This window comes from Candoia aspera, chromosome 2, assembly GCF_035149785.1.
Source record: "Candoia aspera isolate rCanAsp1 chromosome 2, rCanAsp1.hap2, whole genome shotgun sequence".
In the NCBI taxonomy this organism is placed as follows: Eukaryota; Metazoa; Chordata; class Lepidosauria; order Squamata; family Boidae; genus Candoia; species Candoia aspera.
In genome coordinates, this window is record NC_086154.1 from 114,350,652 (window position 1) to 114,371,036 (window position 20,385).

The window sequence follows — 20,385 nt, forward strand, 5'->3', positions numbered from 1 at the left end:
CAGAAACTGAACTGCAGATCATTGTAATCGTGCTTTAGAAAAAAGTTAAAAGTTCTCAGTTTCATCAGCAGGAACTCACAGAATCCTATAGCGACAAATTCCACTGTTAAACTGTTCAGTGCACTAAGCTTTGTTCTTTTCATACACATGTTGCCAATCAGTTTAATTGGGCCTACATTCCAGAAGAGCAGCTATGTTAGCTTGTTGCAGGCAGCAAAAACAACAGAGACTCTTGGCATCATAAACACTGTTACAGTTTCAGCTCTCATTAAGTCAGAGCCTGCTTTGTCAAATATGCTGGTTAGTCTTCATTATACCACAGAACTCTGCTGTTTTTGCTGGATATAGAGTTTTTCTGGGTTGAGCCTGACAAATTTTCCATGTGCTGTTAAAAACAGTACAAAACTGACTCAGCATTCCTGCTTAGAAATAGATGTCCCATATACAGCTCTTTTACTGAAAACTAAATCTTTGGTCCAGCTAGGGTAGTTAGTTATTTTATATCCCACCATTATTATTTTTATAAATAACTCAAGGCAGCATACATACAAAATACTCCTTCCTCTTCCTGTTTTCCCTATAACAACCACCCTGTGAGGTGAGTTGGGCTGAGAGAAAGTGACTCAATTCACACATTGCACCAAGCCAAAAGGTGGTTTGGTTTTGGTTTAGTGTTGTGTGAACCCAGACTTCTGACTTGTCAACCATGGTCATGGTGATTTAATGTAATATGTGAACCCCAAAAGATTGTTGAAATCCAACCATAGTTTAACACAAAATGTGAATCCAACCACTGACTTGCTTTAGGCAAGGATCATTTCCAGCCCCCTCATCCCAGATAGGAAATATCAGGGATTAAATGTGGGCTCACGTACATGCAAAATATACACCTACAACTGAGCAATAGCTCATTTTCATGCAGTTGCCCCAAAGGCTGCAATATAGTTTCTAACTAGGTAATTTGCAATTTCCAAAATTTACCCTTAGTGTTATGCTCGGGCTGCCAGATCTGGGCTGCAAATGTCCAGACCTTTGGTATCCTTTTGCTTCCATTTAGTGGTCAGCTGGCTGTCTGAAGATCAGATTTGGTGGCCCTAAGTTAGCCTTCCTGGTAGACCACTACTCGTTGCTCCAGCCATTATCAGGAGAGGAACAAGGAAAAGGCAGTATATTTATCTTCCTATCCTGAGATGAGTTCAGTCAGCTGTGTGGAGTCTTACCTAATCATGTCTCAAGGCTGATTCTGTATATGATGCAACACTACTGCAATTGCACATGCAATAGATAGTACATCAGATGCAGAACCCCCTCCCATACCATTTCAGAGGGCTCACTGAGCAGATTGCTCTCAGCATATTGCAGGAAACCACACCCTTATCACAGATAATCAGGCGCTTGAAGATGCTAGTTTGTATCTAAATAAAAAGAGCTTCTATGCAAGGATGTAGAATATTTAATTTGGTTAATATAAAATATTTTACATTAAACTATAGGACTGAAGAAACAGCAACAAAACCACAAATAAATGTGGAAAAAGTGGTAAACAGACTTCTTTTGTGTGCCTAAGCTTAACTGCATTGGTTGGAACATACTGGCTATTTTAGTTTTAGAATGGCTTATCTTTGGCCAGTCTTACCTGCCAATTTAAAACTGGGCTCTTCTTTCAAACATTTAATCTGACTATGGAGTCCTTGGTGCTCTCTGAGCTTGGTTGTTTACTTGCAGACGTTTCATTACCCAACTAGGTAACATCATCAGTGTGAGTGAGTGTGGGGTTTGCGGCTTGTTTATATACAGTAGCTTGCCCTGCCAATTTTGGGGTATGTGTGTGGTTTCCTCCTTGGCGATTCCTTAATTATTCTCTGCCTGATGGTTTTTCTAGTGCTGATCCCTGCTTATCTGAATGTGGGCTCCTGGAGGGGATGTGTTCTAACCTTTTTATTTCCTTCCTAGTTTTTTTTTTCTCTTTTGAATGGTACGTAAATGTGGTTTATCTCTGTGTGTCTATTCATGGCTTACTAACTTAATCTTACTAACTCTTGGCATCCCGGGTTGCTCCTGTGAATTGCCAAGGATGTTTAGTATAGTTGTCAACATTCAGAAATATCTTCTGTCCTATTGCTTGCTGGTAGACTGATGAGAAAGTGGTGTCCAAAGTGGGGAAAGGTGATAGGCGTGTAAGGAACTCAGGAAACAAAGTGGTTATTCAAAGGGCATACAACAGAAGACAAAGGGCTGCCACAGAGGGTAATGACCAGAGTAGGGATCACGTGAACACTTCCCAACATTCCTCAAACAGACTGCTGGACACACCCACAGCAAGTCACCTGAAGTTGCCTCCAAGATAATACAGTAGATGACAAAGCATTACTGATTTAACACACCTTGGTATAGGATAGGGTTGATTTAAGGAGGAAAAGAATACTTTAAAACCAGTATACCTGATTCTTTGGGGTTAAATTTAATCCCACCTAGGTTGGTTACAAGCTATTTTCGTGGGCTAGAGAGTCTGTATGACATAGTCCACCCCCATTATCTAGTTAGTTCCATATCATGGAAAAAATAACTGAGTTTATAATCTACAGAGCTATAAAGATGCAAAACTGAAGTAAGGAATATTTCACTTGCTCACAGCTTCTGAAAACAATTTTTCAAGTGTAAGTAGAACAAGGGCAATTTTTTAAAACCAGAGTTTGCTTTAGATTTAGTAAAATCCTTGGTGACTAGCTGGAATCTATTTGTGGTCTAAAATGCAGCTTGTGGGCTTCCTGCTGGTCACTCAATGAATCACATCCACTGGATACTTTCCGTACTAAAGGCAATTATAAATAAGCTAGTACTTTGCTCCAAAGAATGTGTTCAACAAGTTGTTGGAGAATTATATTGGCAGCTCTCCAGCGATGGGCTGTGGGAGCTTCAAAGTGGGTCTCTCAGTTACTAGCTGCTTTTGAATGACGTAAAAGGACAATCAGAACGGACTGAGGTAGAACCAGTGAACAGATTCAAAACAAAGAAAATATATATTTTTTGTAATAGAAAACTTAAGAATTATTATTTGAGGCCAGGGACATCAGGGAGAAACTGTACAATTGTACTAATGAAAATAATTGTCTTGTTATGCAATACAGGAGTTTGCAAACTACCTTGCATGCACTGCATGATTCTATTGAAAGCATTTTATTAAACTGCTGAATTTGGAATTAAGTTATCTCTTATAGCAAGATCTTGAAAATCAGCTCCAGGTTGATGGTTCTCAGTGATTCCTTCTGCATTTATTACTAGCTAGGTGGTTCAAGCGTACCTGTAAACAGTAAGAAAGATGACCTTGATGGAGATATGCATGACCCATTACCAAAGCAACAAGGGGGTAAAACAGATATCAAGTCCACAACAAAAACAAAATATGCAAGAGGCTTAGACAGACACATCTCTAATTTACACGAGTATAAGAAGGGGGAGCAGTTAATATAAAACATTTTACATTAAACTATAGGACTGCAGAAACAGACTTGCAAGGTTCTGTTATTATAGCCACTCTCGTAATTTTAACCTTCCTATGGAATTGATTTCCTGGCCTGGCCAACCTGGTGGGGCTGACATCACCTGAGAAAAACAAAGATGCCTCCCAGTTTTGGGGCTCTAGAGCAGCACTACACATCTGGTACAGCCATCATCAACTCTGGTTCAGAGCCTTTTTTTGCTTTCTGTTTCTTGAAAACTGCTTGTGGCCTGACTTGGATGCCTTTGGCCTGGCTTAGACAACTGTGTGACAGCAGCTGAGTTTTTAGGCCTAGTTAATAGTTATGGCTCCAGGCTTTTCCACTCACGTGCTGCTGAATCACTGGCAAAAAATGCAATCCCGTAGAAAGAAGATTTCTGTGCTGAACAGAGTGGCTTTGTAGAAGGGAATTTGCTGCTTTAGATTTTCTTAGCCAAGTTCTGGGGGAGGGGATTGGGAGAGAGAATGAAAGAGAGAGAGAAAGAAAGGATAGAAGAGCGTATATATTTGAATCCCACATATACATTTTAATTTTCCTTTTATGCCACCATGAGAAAAGGAGATTCTTGGTTTTAAAGGGGTGGAGGTCAATGCCTGACTAAGAAGGCCTCTATTTTATCCTACAGCTTACTGTTTGCCAGCAACTTCATTAACTTATTCACCCAGTACGCTTTGGACCTAGCAGGTATAACAGTAGTTGCCACATTTCACTGGCAAGAAGCTGCAATAAAGTCTTGCATATCTGGCTGGACTGAGTCTCTTCAACAAATGACCTGGGATTCCGGGGGCATTCCACCAACTCAGAGACCCACAAAACTCAACCCTGCTTTTAGCACTTTGTGAAGATGGATCCTATTGTTCTGCAGATCACCTTTCAATCATTATGGCAGTAAAATAAAATGGATTGCCTCTGTGCATGCTTTTGCTTGATTTCAAGTAGGTCTGTGTCTTGAATAAGAAAGAAAGTAACTTAGCCTACTGGGAATTAGAATTACTTAGCAGCTATAGTTTTTGTCACAATAGATACCCCATGGGTATGTGAGGTTGCAGGTCAAATTATGTGAATACAGCAGCCAGCAGGCTACTCAATTCTAATCTTAGGAAGCCCTTCATCACATGGCAGAAATAACCCTTTCTTTGCTCATTGATCATCTATGTTCCACTTTGACCCAGATATAAAGGGACTGAGGTACTAGATCTATTAAAGCAAGGGATGAATTTAGCGTGACAATCCACATATTATGAGGTAGCATAGATTTTTCTGCCTTATACCACAGATTTATTAAATGGTCACCTTTAAGAGCCATGAGAAACACTTTAGACTAGACAAATGCATTGTTGAGACATACTGCTATATAAAATTATCTGAATAAATGGTGCTATCAATGAGAAATAGGCAAACGAATCAAAGCCAGCTTTAAGCACTGTTATGTTTACAAATGGGAAAAGTCAGCAGGGCTTTTCAAGGCTATAAGATATTTGTAAATATAAAGACAGGAAGCCTACAAAGTACATATTATGAACATGACCTCAGTTATTATCCACAGATCTGAAGCAATGGCACTGCAACATATAATAATGATTAGGTTTAAAGAGATTCCATGGCAGATGTTCCAGACATATTCCTACAGGAGAAGTATCAGAATGAAGTGATATATACTAGTAGAAGACACACCAACTGCAGTTTTATACAGTAATGAGGCAGCAATCCTGTGAGATTCTGATTGTCCATTAGCTATCGGTTCTCCCCACCTGGATCTGCTCATACATCCAGCTATAACCTCCTTTTCATGCAGTGATATACTGGTCTTTCCTTTCCCATCATCTTAGGTGTTACTATCAACCCAGCTGCCTCATTTTATTCACCAATCCCTGAAATACGTTGCCAAGCAAATCAAGTCTCAGCAAGCAGATTTATTACTCAGTGAAGAATTTTGGCATTGCCTTAGAGATAGCATGTGATCAATACAATTGGCTTTGAAAACATTAAAAGTGCTTAACGCCCCCCTCCAGCTCACAGGTTAAATTTTGGGAGTCCAACTGCCTTCTTGCTCCCACAAACCAGACTTTAATACAATTTCTATCACTTAAGAAAAATTGTGTCTTTGGGGGCAGAAGGATAAACCCCCATGATAGCAAAGTTCAGCTTTCTACCACCAATATACCATTTTTCCTCCTTTCAGTCAGCTGCGCCCTGTTTTATACACAATACTGAGCTTAAACAAACAGGTGTGTCACCCACATGCCCCATCTGAGGCAAATATATTAAAGAACAATTACAGTTGCAGGAGGACACTGGAGTGAGATCAAGGGAAATTTAACAGGCGGCTTTCTTGTGTTCCGTTCAGAACTAACATAAAAGGCAATATATGAATCAGTGCATGGATGTGATGGAAGCAAGGATGGCCTGATTGGATAGAAAGATATGAAGAGGTATTTTGAATGGGGTTGGTTAAAGGAGACTTAGCTGAATGTCCTGTTCTTATCCCAACTCTTTAATTTATTTGGCTTGCTAGTTCTCATACTTTTTCTGTACTATCCCCAAACTTATTTTTTCTATACTGTCCTCAGCTGATGTACGTCTTTTGTATTATCTTCAAACAAGGGCAACTGGTGTCTGAAGCTAATCTCCCAGAAGGGCTGTGAAATGGAAGCCAGAATCTTCTAAATATGCCTCACCAAATTATTCACAGATACAGCAGCTCAGCTGGTAATACCTCTATGTTGTCCTTCCAACGTAAAGATACCACACCGGCAATTTAGGTCTTCCGTCTATTTCCTGTAGCTCCTCACACCTCTCATCATCATCTCATCAGTTTCTTGTGTATTACACACACGCATATGCCTTTGTTCTAGTATGAATGGCAGCCAAACAGGTGTTCCTTTAGTGGCAACGGCAGCAAAGATTTTCTATTAAGTTTCTCTGTTTATGAGCTTGGTTGCTCACTTGTGTTGATATCTCTTCAGCCCTTCTGCAAGTCCAAAGATGGCCCCTCTCAAAAATTAATTTCACATCAGGATTCTGGCACACTAATGGTGACCAGCATTTGTGTTCTTGTAGATTTGCTTAATGTCCCTGTTCACCACAGAAGCATGACTAAAATCAGGACCAGAGCAATCGTATCTCCAAAGGTCTCCTGTTTGTTGTTCATTGTCAGCTAATTTGGACATTTCTCTACAGCACACTCATCCACAAAAATGTGATTAAGCCTGAGATGATGCAACTCACATTCCTAGCAGTTACCATAGCAAGGGACCCAATGCCCTCTCTGCTTGTTTCTTTGGAGAAGTCTGATGCTTCAACTTAAACCATTTACAACGGCTAAATAGGCAGCTTAAGTAGCCAGGGTGGAGGAACATCAGTCAGGTGCTTTTTTTGGATTAAAAACAACAGAGCTACAATTCAGTACAATCCAAATTAGCAACACTGGCTACTCCTACTGCTTGTAGCAGTCCTACCAGTGTCTGAAATCTTCAAAAACAAGAAAGCTGGTTTTCTTTTTTCCAGCTGCAAACAGAACCAGAATGCAGAGTAGTTCTAAAGCTGTTTGCAGTCAAGATTGTTTTCTAAGGACAATTATTTTTAAAAATAAAAATTCCCTCTCAAGAGTACTCTTAACATTATTTTCTTCCAGATTACCACAGATGAGTTTCTAGAGGAAGAAGCTGACTTAAGAAGCACAAAACTAACATGTAAATTTAAAGCACACAAATGGCCATTTATTTATTCATTCATATTTATATAGCCGCCCATCTCACAACCAAGTGACTCAGATCCTACCCTTTCGTAGAATAACCCATACCAAAGTCTCTCTCTCTGAGAACCCCTTTAGACTTCTGAGAAGTGAGAAGACCACAGCAGAAAATGAGAGGGAGTGTCAGAGAGATCCCTTCCACTTCTGACCCTGGCCCCACCCATGGCTTTCTTCAATCCAACATCAAGCTGCCCTCAACAGAACAAAAAACAAGATGCTCCATTTTTGCTTCACACTACAACCCAACCTTACTTCTTGCAGATGGAATTTACTTCAAACAGACTTCAGCTCTTCTCACTCACAGACCCACACGTGAGAAACCACCACCTTCTTTAAATAGGCATGCCTGAACTAAAAAGTGAATTAAATGAACCCCTAAATCAGCCTTTCTCAACCTTTTGACTCTGGAGGAACCCTTGAAATATTTTTCAGGCCTCAGGGAACCCCTGCACATTCAGCCTCAAATATAGGCCAGAAATTATTATATTTGTTTCATGTGTAGGCCTGTATATATGCATTAATGGTGTTCTTAAACTAAAAATAAAGAATGAAACTTATCTCTTTAATACAAAGTTGCCAGAATTTGAAATATTTTTTTTAAATAAATCGTGATCTCCCAGGGAACCCCTAGTGACCTCTCGCAGAACCCTGGGGTGCCATGGAACCCTCGTTGAGAAACTCTGCCCTAAATACTTCAACTTAATCTTTTAGCATTCTCAGCCAAAGAGGAAGGGATGCTGGTTCAGATAACACATCCTACTCACTGTCTGGTTTTGGTTTAACATGATGTTTGAGTGCAGTCCCTGTTTTAAGAACTATTAGGATACATTATAAAAATCAGTTTTCAAATCTCCTCCCCTACTTCCATCACCCACCCTGTCTTATTTTCCATCCAAATCTTCTCCCCAGAGACAATTTATATGCTATATTAAATACATACTGTGGCTTTGCATTTTTAAACCATTAAACAGTAGCCAGTTTACCTCATAAGCACAGAATTTGCTATTTAGCATAAGAAGGAACTTATTCCTGGCACCAGTGGTAACTTTTTCCCCACAGCAAAAGAGTGTCCCAGAGGAATACCCTTGCTCTGAAACCATGGTCCTAGATCTTCTGGGGGGAAAGAACTGCCACCCTTGCTACCTACAGTTTTTAAAAATGGGACACACAAAATGGCCAACTTTATATTTAATGTAACATTGTCAGCTCTCACTTACAGAAAAGAGAAAGTCTCCTCCAAGTTATGCTTAACATCTGGTGATCTCAGAGACATATTCATTAAGGTTTTTTTGGTGAACAGTGACAGAGAAGAGGCCTTCACAAGCTTGTTGGTTTCATGGACTCATCCAAGATATTATAAGTTGATTGAAAGTACCAAGGGCTGCCTTGGTTAACCTTGAAAAAAATAACCTGGGTCAGGTCTGTTTAATATGTGGATGAGAAACTCCACAGAATACCAGGATTGTATGCTAGACTGGGAAATTGGAAAAAAGAAGGAATTTAGAAAGAAGAAATTAATGGTAAACCATTTCTGTATTGTCACCAAGGAAACTACACCAACACGTCCATGAAGTCACCAGGAATCAAGGTCAAATTACTTTATCTTACCGATTGTTGACTTATACTAACTATTGTGACAAAATAGGGTGCTTGTAGGCAAAGCCTACAAATCTCTTTACTTAAAAAGAAATACACTGCATTAATATTCTTACTATAATTACTGTAAGATTTTTCAGTGTAGCCATTTCCAATATTTTGAAAATATTCTATTTTTTTGTTTTTGTTTTTACTTTGTTTGCAATTCAATGTTTGGTTTATTCAAATTAGCCACTGAAGTTTACTATGAATCTTACCCTCTATTTTTTCTCCGGAAACTGAAGTCAGAATAAATTAAGTTTAAACAAAGAAGACGGGTGGCAAGCAATACAGTGTAGTTTAGGTGTGTGTGTGTGTGTGTGTGAGAGAGGGAGAATGTAGAAGTAAGAAAAATATGCAGAAACCAGGCAGTCTAAATTGGTTTGTTGCAGAGAAAAAACAACCAAAGGTGGTAATACTGAATGCTCATTTGGATGTTTTCACCTAACAAAATGGTACAAATTTGGAACAATTGCACCTGCTTCCTTTACCAGGAAAATGGACAGCTATCTCACCAGTGCATCAGCAGGTGTTAAGCAAGAGGATCAAGGAATCCCTCCTGACCTAGCAAACTTAGAGGATTAAGGGAAGCTAAAGTAAATGTATTCAGTAGCCAAGATTTCTGTAACATAACCCACCCCTGCTTTTCCCTTTCAATAAATCTGGTTCATAAGACTAAGAATCTAAATTTGTTGGTTGTGAGCAGCTGCTATAGGCTTGACAATTAGTGCCTATGGGACTGTCTACTCTTACTGTCTGCCCCACTTGTAAGTTTTTTGTGAGGTTTAAAAATGAAAACTACATACAGCATACTGAACTTCCTGGAGAGCAGGCAGGATGAAAATGCAAATAAATAAACTTCACAAATATGATTACATGCAGTTGGACCATATTGTCCAAACTGCTGTAGCTCCACATTGGCAAATGGAAGTGACTAGGGAGAACAAGCTTTAGTCATTAACTTTGGTCAAGACCCTCACTTTCTCACTTCAAACCCATGGCAGGAAGTAGTCTAACATATATAGCTAAGTGGGAGCCATCCAGGAGGCTGCATATTCCTGGCTAGATAAAAACAAGTATCTTGCAATGAACTAAATAGTCTTCAGGGTATTTAGAGATCTGTATGGCTGTAACTGCACTGCCCAATGGCCTTACAGAGTCTCAAAACCTACATTTTGAAAAGTCTTATATTAAGACTGCAAATATTAATGATTACAAATTGGCTCTAAAAGTCCTGGTCACTGGACTGGGGATATTCTAGAAGAATCTGGAGAAGCACACAACACACATATATGCATCCACTCCTTGGCTTCACTTACAATTACCTGTGACAGAGAACCTTAGTTATTTCCATAGTGTACTCGTATCACTAATTTGGATTAACTCCCATTTATTCGTCACCTTTCCAGCACCCAAGGGAGGGTAATAACCAATTAGAAAAGTGTTGAGAGATCACTTGATGACCCTCAGTTTGAACTAGTCTAATTTACAAGGCTACTCTGCCCAGAAGAGCATGAAGTCTCATCTGAAAGGACTGGAGCCCAAACTGAATGTTGTGGGGCTTTGGTACTGAGGGTGGGAGTATGTGTATGCACGCACAAGGGCAAAGTTAAACCCTTAAAAACCCCTACATCTCAGCAACTTGTTCAACTGCGGCTAAGTATGTCTCAGTTCATAACCCACCCAGCATAAGTCCATACTAGGAAATCAAAGCCAAGCTGTTCAGTCTTACCTCTCTCCTCCACACACATCAAGCATGTCTGCCTTTTCCATTTTGCAAGTGTTATGTGTATTCATCTCTTATCTAATTACTTTTAAAACATCAAAAGAAAAGTTATTTTAAAAGGGAATATAGGTCTTTGACAAAAGGCAATATCTGCAGCAAGAACATGAGGCCAGCCCATTAGTGCTGGCCAAGGTAGCTTCTGCTTTAAAAGTTTTAAAATAGGTGGAAAGGGAGAGGGATGAAGGAATTATGGCTCAATCCTGCAAAGGAAAGGAAGTATTGGAATTAATAGTGTGAGGCTTCTGTATACAGGTCTCACGGTCCTAGTGGGATGCTTCAATCCTGAATGTGCACTACCAAAATCACGTGCGTTATCAACTTATAAGCAATGTTGTGGTTCAGGCAGGATCTGGACTCCTTACGTGGCACGCTGATCTGATGTAACAGGTGGGTGGGTGGGGGAGGGTTTCCTGTGTGGCACTCAGAAGAATAGCATCCAGCACTATTCATAGCAAGCTGCTGCTAGAGACCCAAGATCAGTAGGATGGCTCAACGGGATGGACTGATTGCAGTGCTCAAAGGCTCCCATGGACTGTGCTGTGGCTGATGGCACAAAACAACGCAAGTAAAAGCAGCATACTGTTGTGGCCGCTGCAGTAGAATCTGCAAACTCTACTACAATTCCATGCGATGGAATGTAAGTAGAGTAAACAGACATCTGTTGTTTCTCCAAGGCCATGTCAGCCAAGAGAGCTTCCCAAGGGAAGTAAAAATAGCACAAATGTGCATGTATCTTCATATGGGTGTGTGCCCACATAAGCAAGGGAAAATGGCATAAGAATATAAAATGAACCCCTCTGGCTTTGACTTTTTTCCCATCTGCCAATTTTTCCCATCTAAGAAGCTCACAAGCAGGGGACAAACTGTCTCCAGCAAGGACTCACATGGTTCCCTGACTGTTCAAATCCATCACCAGGGCTGGTTCTAACTTTATGGCAGAATAAAGTCGTCATCTCAGGCAGCAGATGATGGTGAAGGCGGCAGCAATACCCCAGTCCCTGTAGGTCCCCAGAGTAAGATTTTCTGGCACTGCCCTCCCCCTCACATCCTGCTGCCCTTAGGCCCTGTGTTGCCAATCTGAAATAAAATTCAGATGCCTCTCTAGTTGCAATCTATATGTGAAACAGAAAGACAAAGTTTTTTTTTAAAACATAGGGCAACCAAATGTCTTGATCTAGACTTTTTAAATATAATCCTTTTTAAAGATTAAAAACCCAAGGTGTAAGAGAGTAAGAGTGTGTCTTATCCTAGCCATCTTGGTATCTATAACTGGATACCAGCTATGCTCTTCTTGCCCAGGCTAAACTCATGCTTCAGTAACTTTCTGCTGAAATAGGAAAAGCAAGCTAAAAGTAGGCAGCAGAGACAGAGAAGTAATTTATATTTATAATTAGCTCATTTATTTTTCCCTCCAGTCTTTGGGGAAAGGCTGTAGCTTAGTGGTACTACACTGCATTCAAAAGGCCCTAATACTTCCAGGTTGTGTTAGGAAAAGACTCTGTTTATAACCCCCAAAATGCCAGATAATGTAGAGAATACTGGATTTGATGGACCTGCAGCCTGATCTGATACAGATTTCTGTGTTTCCTCTTCCAAAACTGCAAAAATCTGCAGAAAATCCCAAGTGTACCCTGGAGAAAAACGTAACCAAAAATCAGCTCTACCTTGCCTGAATAGGATGTGGCCTGAGGGTACATTGACAGACATCTGAGAACTAAACTTAGGTGCTCAGTGGAAAAGGAAGGACTGGTCATGTTTTAGAATAAAGAAGAGTGGAGGAAAAATGTTCTCGGTGGGATGGTGGTATATTGGTGTGTAGCCTATGTGTTGCAGAGGGTCTGAATGAGGGGGAAAGAATCCACTGAATTAAAAACGTGACAAGCTTTACATACTACAAGTAGAACAGACTCAATTACAAAGCAATGAATTCAGCACTTCAAAACAAAGTTTTCTGGTACTATAACAAGCAGAGTAGGACGGATTTGGAGCAACAAACTTACAGTGAAGACCTGTACAGTACTACTTTCTTCCTACAAGAGGTTCAGCAAAGTTTCTTGCTTCCATCTTTTGCAGACAATAGTCTGTGCAGAGCTTTAATTAGGCTTCCTCCTGAGTGGGCACTGCTTTTGGAATTTTAATTCACTGAGGGTAGGCAACTGGTAGCTTTACAATCATTGGTATGCACAGCGAGCCGCAATGGCAGAATAATGACACGCATGTGGCAACATTATAGTGCAAAGCTTGCCCTTGGGTGCTTGCCTCCTGATGTTGGACACAAGTGTGACATCATGGGGTTTGCATCATGACATCATAGTTGTATATTTCATCACTTGAACTTTAATTCCATCAGTCCTAGCTATCAGGGAGAATTGTGGAGATTGTAGCCACCAATCAATATAAACACAGGCATCTAAGGGGCAAGAGGGAGGCAAGTGATGAAATATACAACTATGATGTCATGATGCAAACCCCATGATGTCACACTTGTGTCCAACATCAGGAGGCAAGCACCCAAGGGCAAGCTTTGCACTATGATGTTGCCACATGCGTGTCATTATTCTGCCATTGCGGCTCGCTGTGCGTACCAATGATTGTAAAGCTACCAGTTGCCTACCCTCAGTGAATTAAAATTCCAAAAGCAGTGCCCACTCAGGAGGAAACCTAATTAAAGCTCTGCACAGACTATTGTCTGCAAAAGATGGAAGCAAGAAACTTTGCTGAACCTCTTGTAGGAAGAAAGTAGTACTGTACAGGTCTTCACTGTAAGTTTGTTGCTCCAAATCCGTCCTACTCTGCTTGTTATAGTACCAGAAAACTTTGTTTTGAAGCGCTGAATTCATTGCTTTATAATTGAGTCTGTTCTACTTGTAGTATATAAAGCTTGTCATGTTTTTAATTCAGTGGATTCTTTCCCCCTCATTCAGACCCTCTGCAACACATAGGCTACACACCAATATACCACCATCCCACCGAGAACATTTTTCCTCCACTCTTCTTTATTCTAAAACATGACCAGTCCTTCCCTTTTCCACTGAGCACCTAAGTTTAGTTCTCAGATGTCTGTCAAATGTCCATTGTTTCTGTTGCTACAGACAACTTCCACATCTCTGGGAAATCACATATTGTGTAGCCTACCGCCAAGTAGTTTTCTCCTAATCATTCCTCATACGGAATCTCCTATTATGACTTACATTTTCCTGTCTGGCTCCACATTGAATAATTTCCCTCTGTAACACCTAAAGGATCCTGAATAATTTACACTCTGTTCTGAACTCAGGGAACTGATCTTCTGGAATACTGATGAATTTTGGAAACAAACTAAGGAGGCTCATGTACTTTTCCTGTGACTATTACTGGTAAGCATTTCACGATAATCATTATTTTACACCTTAGATTCCAGCTGTTAAAATTAAATCAAAAAATACACTATTTAAAATTAGTAATCAGTATGGATTCTGTCATGTCTTGACCACATTGTTATCAGGTTGTTAACTTTCCTTTACGAAACTTGTTCTTGGCTGATGAAAAGCTGGCCCGTGGTAGCCAATTTAAGGGACAATAAACATAAGTGAACAAGGCAACCTGTCAAAACAATAGAGTCCTGCTGCACGTTAAATACTAACAAGATTATTATCATACCAGCAATCATTCTCCTTGAATCTGACGAAGTAGGCAGGGATCCACAAAGGCTTATGAAATAAAATTTTGCTAATGTTTACGAGCTTATAAGACCTTGAAATTGTGTGTGTGTTTTTGTGCTGCTCCAAAAGACTAACATAGGTGCCTCCCTGGCAAATTAAAAGATGTAATCTAATTTCAAATCCTAAAAGCACAAGGGGCTCAGCAGGGCACCTTTGCCATTAGCCTTGTGGCACAGCTGATGGCAACCCAAGAGAACCTCTTCTAGAAGAGTTGTCGCAATACCCAAGGAAGCGTAAACAAAGGTTTCAGCTAGTTCCAAGGAACTGAAGGATGACTAGAAGGCTGAAGAAGTCACAAGATCCCCATTGAAAGAATTCCTTTACTCAGAAATGTCTATTCTCATGGAAGGAAGAGATACTGGATATCAAAATGAAACCACAGACAGCTGTTGCTGACAGCAGCCACTCAGTTTCTGGAGACATTACAAAATTAGGGAAAGCAGCTTGGGGCACACCAATTCTTGAAAGACTGTCAGAATCAGTGCAGCAGATAAACTATCCCACCAAAATATTTCCAAATCCCTACTGTAGAGCAAGGTCCAGAAACTGAGGCCTGAATTGTTTGCTCAATATGTTAAGATTTAATAAAAAGAATATTCACGGGGAAAAAAAGATAGAATTGAGGCCCAGCCCTGCCAGACCCAGTGTTTCAACAGCTTCCAAGCTTAACAAATTAGGAAAAGAAAAAGACAATGTCTAAAAAAAAAAAGAAAAAGCAACTAGTGAATGATGCAATGCAGTGTGCCTAGTTTAAAAGGGTAAAACAAGAGTCTCCCCCTCTTCTCATTCAATCTTCCTTTCCAACTGCCAAGCAAAAGGGACATATGGTATCATCACAAAAAGGAAGGCCTTGATTAAATCAACATGGAAACAAGGAGTGTGTTTTTTCTCATGAGGGCCTCAGCCATGCTGGGAAGGAGGGTGTAGACATTGTTCCACCCACACAGAAAGCAACTACCCACAATGCACAGCTCTGGATGGAAAGAAATGAGAGGAGGGCTTATGAAGGGCCTCCAGAATCTTATATTCCAAAGCTAGCAGGTGAAATAGAAAGAATTAAATGGACGTCCAGTTCTTTAATCTCAGGTGCTTGGGAGCCTTCTGCAGTTGCTCAGTAGCAGGACAAGAGGCATGCTCAGAAATGTTCCTCCCCTTATTACCATTTCATATATTCAGGTTATACCTTCACCTTAAAAACAAATTCTGTGGTGTTGGTTTCAAATTATATCCTGTCTTTGGACCATTGGATCAGAATCCAGAGGTTAGGAAGACAGAAGGAGATGGCTGTTAATTTTCTGATCTCAGGCCATAGAAATTATCTCCTAACTGATTACATCTGCTCTCAAGCAGCTCTCTCAGCTACTGGCCCAGCAGAGGCTGTCAAGGTCTGGGGATAAATTTTGGCATAAAATTAGTTCTTAAGGAGCAAGAATACGGGAGGGGGTCCTTTAAGGTGACTTTACATCTGTCCTCAAATATTGCTACATAAGTCTGTGAACAACAGCTCTTGGTTTGATCCCACCCCCAAACAAACCCTTGGGCCTCTGGCTTGATTACTACACAGGAAGGAACATTACGGGGATGGAGCAAGCAAAAAGCCCGCAGCTAAGGGAACAGCGTTTCCTGGAGGGCTCAAAGCACTCATCAATGGGGAAAAAAGCTTTAATGACAGAACTAAAAGCAAAAACATAGCACCATGAACACAGCAACTATTAAAACAGATTCCAGCTTCACTTAGAGGCAGGGCAACCCAAAAACGTTCTATCCCGAGTCAGGAGCTTAAAAGACTGTAAAGAGATTTATATATTCAGTAGATGGAAATCTGGTTTCTGCTTTGGGAAGACCCAGTCATCTTCCCTGCCATTTCACAGCTCTAGAGCCTTTTATCCTCCTTTTCCTCCCTCCATCTGTGTTTCTGGTTTCCTTCATTCTGTAGGTGGGAAAACAAAACCCAGGTTATTGGAGCCCCTGTAATTCTGCTTTGCCTAGCCCAGAAACAGCTAAGTAGCCCTGCATTCTGAGGATTCTAGGAAAATCCCCTGGAGGCAATAGTAGTATATCTGCACCTGGAGTTCAAGGCAGGGGCATGAGAACTTTGTGTAAACTCAAACCTAAAGTAGAACTGTCCAGCAAGTAGTTGGGGTCTATCTCTATAGCCAAATGATTTATGGGTTGGGGAAGGTTGGTTGCAACCTCTCCACATTCTAAAAACCGAGTTTTGCTTTTTCAAAGCTGCACCTATCTAAATAAATTCACTCCTGCAGGTATAAAGGAGCACTCATTCTTTCCCCTTCTGGGTCAGAGAAGATGGCCCTATATGGTTTAAGCTTGCCTTTGTGAAGTTTTCGTTCTGCGGTCTTTCTCTTCCAATTTCCACATACTTCCTCCCCTCCGCTCCCCTCCCCATATCGAAGCTGTTCCACCAAGAGTCTGGCAGCAGCCTACATTCTGCAGGCAGAAAGCCCATTGCCAGAAATTAGGAATTTCAGTCCGCGGTTGTCTTTGTGCTTTCAAATGAATTCCTGTGGATCAGGTCAGAGCGAGCGGGCTAGAGCGAAAGGCGGGGAAGGAGGGAGAAAGGCAGCGAAATGCAAGGCGAAGCGGGCCGGCACTTCGCTTTTTCATCCTGGGCAAGGTGGTGGTTGTTTTTAACCGAAGAGGTCTGCAGAATCAGCCCAGGAGCATTCAGACGCCCGCGCTAACGACGGAAACCGCTAGTCCCTATCCAGGCAGGGGCCAAGGGGGAATCAATGTGCGGGCTCCCTTCCAGGTCTCTCCCAACGCGGCTCTTCCCTTGCAAGATAAAGGGGTGGGGTTGTTTTGGCTGCTAACAAGTGAGTTTACAGTAGGGGAGAAATGGGAGCTCCCAGCGATACGAGAAATGCGGGGTCGATCAAGCCACGAGAAGAGCCACTAGGGGAGCCGCAGAGAGGGGAGGGCGGCCAGCCGTATTTTTCTTACCTACATCTGCATTGCAAAACGCCTGTTGCGGATGCACCGGGGAGCAGCTGCAGGCGTCGGCAAGACGGTCCATCCTCCCCAGGAGCAAGACGGCCAGCGAGGCCAGGAGGCTCGGGAGCGTAGCACTCATCTTGCGGAGCGGGTGGGAGGGAAGGCGGGCTGGCGAGGGGGTGGCCGAGGCTTGACTGCTCACGGTTCCTGCTGCCTCATCCAGACACGCGCGCGCGCGCCCCCGCTCAGTCCTCTGAGCTCTGTATCTGTGGCGACCCCGGGGGGACGCGTGCCGCTTCCGCAGGAGGCTGTCCTCAAAGTTTGGCTTGCAGTCGGCCTCTCTCCCGGGATGTGGTGGAGAGCCTGGAAAAGGTTCCCGCTGCTGGAAAAAGAAGCCGCCTCGCCGATAGCTGCTGCCTCCTGGAGATGTTTTCTTCTCCTGGTTCCAGCCTAAGCCTGGCTTTTTAATGGGCTCCAGGGAATTGCAGCCCCTCCTCCTGGTGGCACCGGGCCAAAACGGGCGGATGGCCTGCTCCGGTCAGAGTTTCTGCGCCGCTTTCCCTTCCCTCGCCTCCGGCCCTGGGAGATTCGGTCTCTGCAGCCCTGCGCGAGCCGCCTTTGCTTGGCAGTCGCCTCCCTTCCTTCTCAGGCTGGAATTCCCCACTTAAGAGCAAACAGCCTCCTTGAGTCCGCGTAGTATCCGGACTCTTTTTTCTTTTTGTCAGAATTGTAAAAACAGTCGACTGTAGGAATGCGATTAAAGGAGGCACCCTCATCATGAGGTCTCCAGCCACGAATCAAGGTCAAGGTTAGAACTTCGCCTTTCCCCACGGAACCGATGGGGCCAGGGTTCCGTTGCTATCCCAATCCAAGCCCTTAAGAGGGACCTGTCTCCACCCAGGCTTCGCTGCTGTTTTAGCAGGCCAACCCTGGGTGCAAGGTGCTAAAGAAGGCCTAGCTGCTACTGGCAAGGCAGCCAATGTTTACAAGGTCGCCAGAAGTGAATGATGAACAGCTGCTGAAGAAAATAGACTTCACTGTGAAGGCAGTTTATCCAGGACTCTGAAATGTGGTTAATGCAAGCCTGCTAGTTTCAGGGTCTTCGAGAAGGGATCACCCATCTTTCTCCCTGTATTAAAGTTAAGTTAGTGGATGATGTTTCTAGGCAACCTTGAGTTTTGGCATCAGTGAGAAATCCGGTTTTTAATACATAGGAAATAAATAACCTGAAGCTTGATACCAATGCATTCTTACTAGTCTCCAAAATTTGAGGGAATGCTTGTTTTTGATTCTTCTGGTGAAGGAGATGGTCTTTTCCATGTTTACAGACACTCAGACAGTGTTCTGAGTTTATTGGTTGAATGCCATCTCAGCCAGGTTCCTAACAAAGAAGGTAGGGGTATGTTCTCCTGAACATTCTTGAATATTTTAGAGGCACAATATGGGTGTTAAGTGCTAGGTCTGGAACATATTCTAAGACATTTATGCTGGGGCATTTTTGTTCCTCTTTGGGAAAGAATTTCCAGGAAATGATCATGTGTATGCAGGTTGACGCATATTTTCCCCACAGGGACCATGGATACCATCTTGATGGGAAACTTGGGCTGGTAAGTGTGGCACCATATTTGTGATAAGAGCAGCCCATTTTACAGAAGTTGGGGAATTGGGAAGGCTTGTCCTCTCCACACCAAACTCTGCCCTTTCATGTAACTTTGGTTTCTCTCATTGGAAATGTCCTAAACAACGTTCTGTCACTTCCTTTTGAAAATGGTCATTGATCACATTTTCTGCATGGTAAACTTTATGGAACTGTGTAGACACTAAACCTTGACTTCTGCTACTCCAACACCACACATGAGCTCAATGAGGATGCCTCCATTTATTCTGAATGCAGACCAGAAGATAACGAGGAGGAGGAGGTGGTTTGCTTACTGTAAAATAGCCCCAGAATGTCCCAGGGGCACATACACAAATTTATAATAGGCACTGAAAGAGTCTGCATGAGTGTTTTGACAACGCTAGGGTCAGGAAGCCAGGCTGGAGGCGGGTCTTGCTGACGGCCAAGGAGTGGAGCCGGCTGAGCGCCCAGCAGTGAGTCATGGCTGCTGGGAGATAAATGGAAACACATGTGCAACCATTTGCAGGCTTCATTACTCACAGCAGAGAAAGTGTGGACACTTCGTAAACACAGGCCAAAGGCTGGTCTGATGCTTGCATTCAGACATCCACAGTTCCCACACCCACGGTTGCAGAATCTCATCCATGGAGGATGAGATTTTCTAACTAAATTCTCAGTGTTGGCCCAAGATATTCACTGTGCAAATTGAAGCCTGAGTTCTCCCCCTCTCTCCTACACATCCTGCTAGGAAGAATACTTTAAGAAGTTCTGCTGCAGTGTTCAAAAATTCAATTATGTCTTCATTAGTTCCCCTCCTTGCCCATGGGGCCATCTGAAGCTGACCACCCTGCTGCATGGCACAATTAACTCTGCAAACTCAGGATATGGTTTCACACATCGTCAATCTACTTTGCAACTATTTGTTTGCACATATAATATTAATAATACAAATCTTGAATTTCCACTTCTGTCAGAAAAATAGCAACTCATACTAAACAGCAGTAAGAGCTCTAAATCATGCCAGTTTGTTACTAGAGACTCTAGGAAGTTGTTGTTTTTCTCTCTGATGATGGATAAACTTGTCCATATCTATATCTGCTATTCATTTTTTCCTTTACTTACTAAATATTGACTATCATTGTGTCTTCCACTATATTTATGTCCCATGAAGAACTGAGTATTCAGAATGTGTGAGGTAGGGTAGCTTTTATCATAGATGTTGTTTTGGGAAGCCAATAGCAGGAAGCAAAAATTGGAGCTGTTCCTTATCTCCTGGTGAGATGCAATTGAGATGGCCCCCTTCTATAAAAATGAGCTTTAGTCCTTATAGCTCTTTCCCTGATTCCACACTGGGGGACTTTGGAGTCATTAAAACAATACAGAGCATCCTCACCAAGCTAAATTTTCCATGGTTCTTTGAGGAAAGCCATAACAGTTAG

The 20,385-nt window shown here is 42.0% G+C and overlaps 1 protein-coding gene across 2 annotated transcripts in view; it reads right to left on the reverse strand.

The window, feature by feature from the left end:
• TIMP2 (TIMP metallopeptidase inhibitor 2) overlaps window positions 1-17,882 on the reverse strand; it is a 31,155-nt gene extending 13,273 nt beyond the window's left edge. Inside the window, exon 1 of one of the 2 annotated variants that reach the window (XM_063293340.1) lies at window positions 17,338-17,882. In XM_063293340.1, coding sequence (XP_063149410.1) covers window positions 17,338-17,467 — 130 coding nt within the window. In that variant the 5' untranslated portion in view covers window positions 17,468-17,882. The remainder of the gene's footprint in view (window positions 1-17,337) is intronic. The other variant, XM_063293341.1, reaches the window with a different exon arrangement.
• Window positions 17,883-20,385: the final 2,503 nt, after the last annotated feature.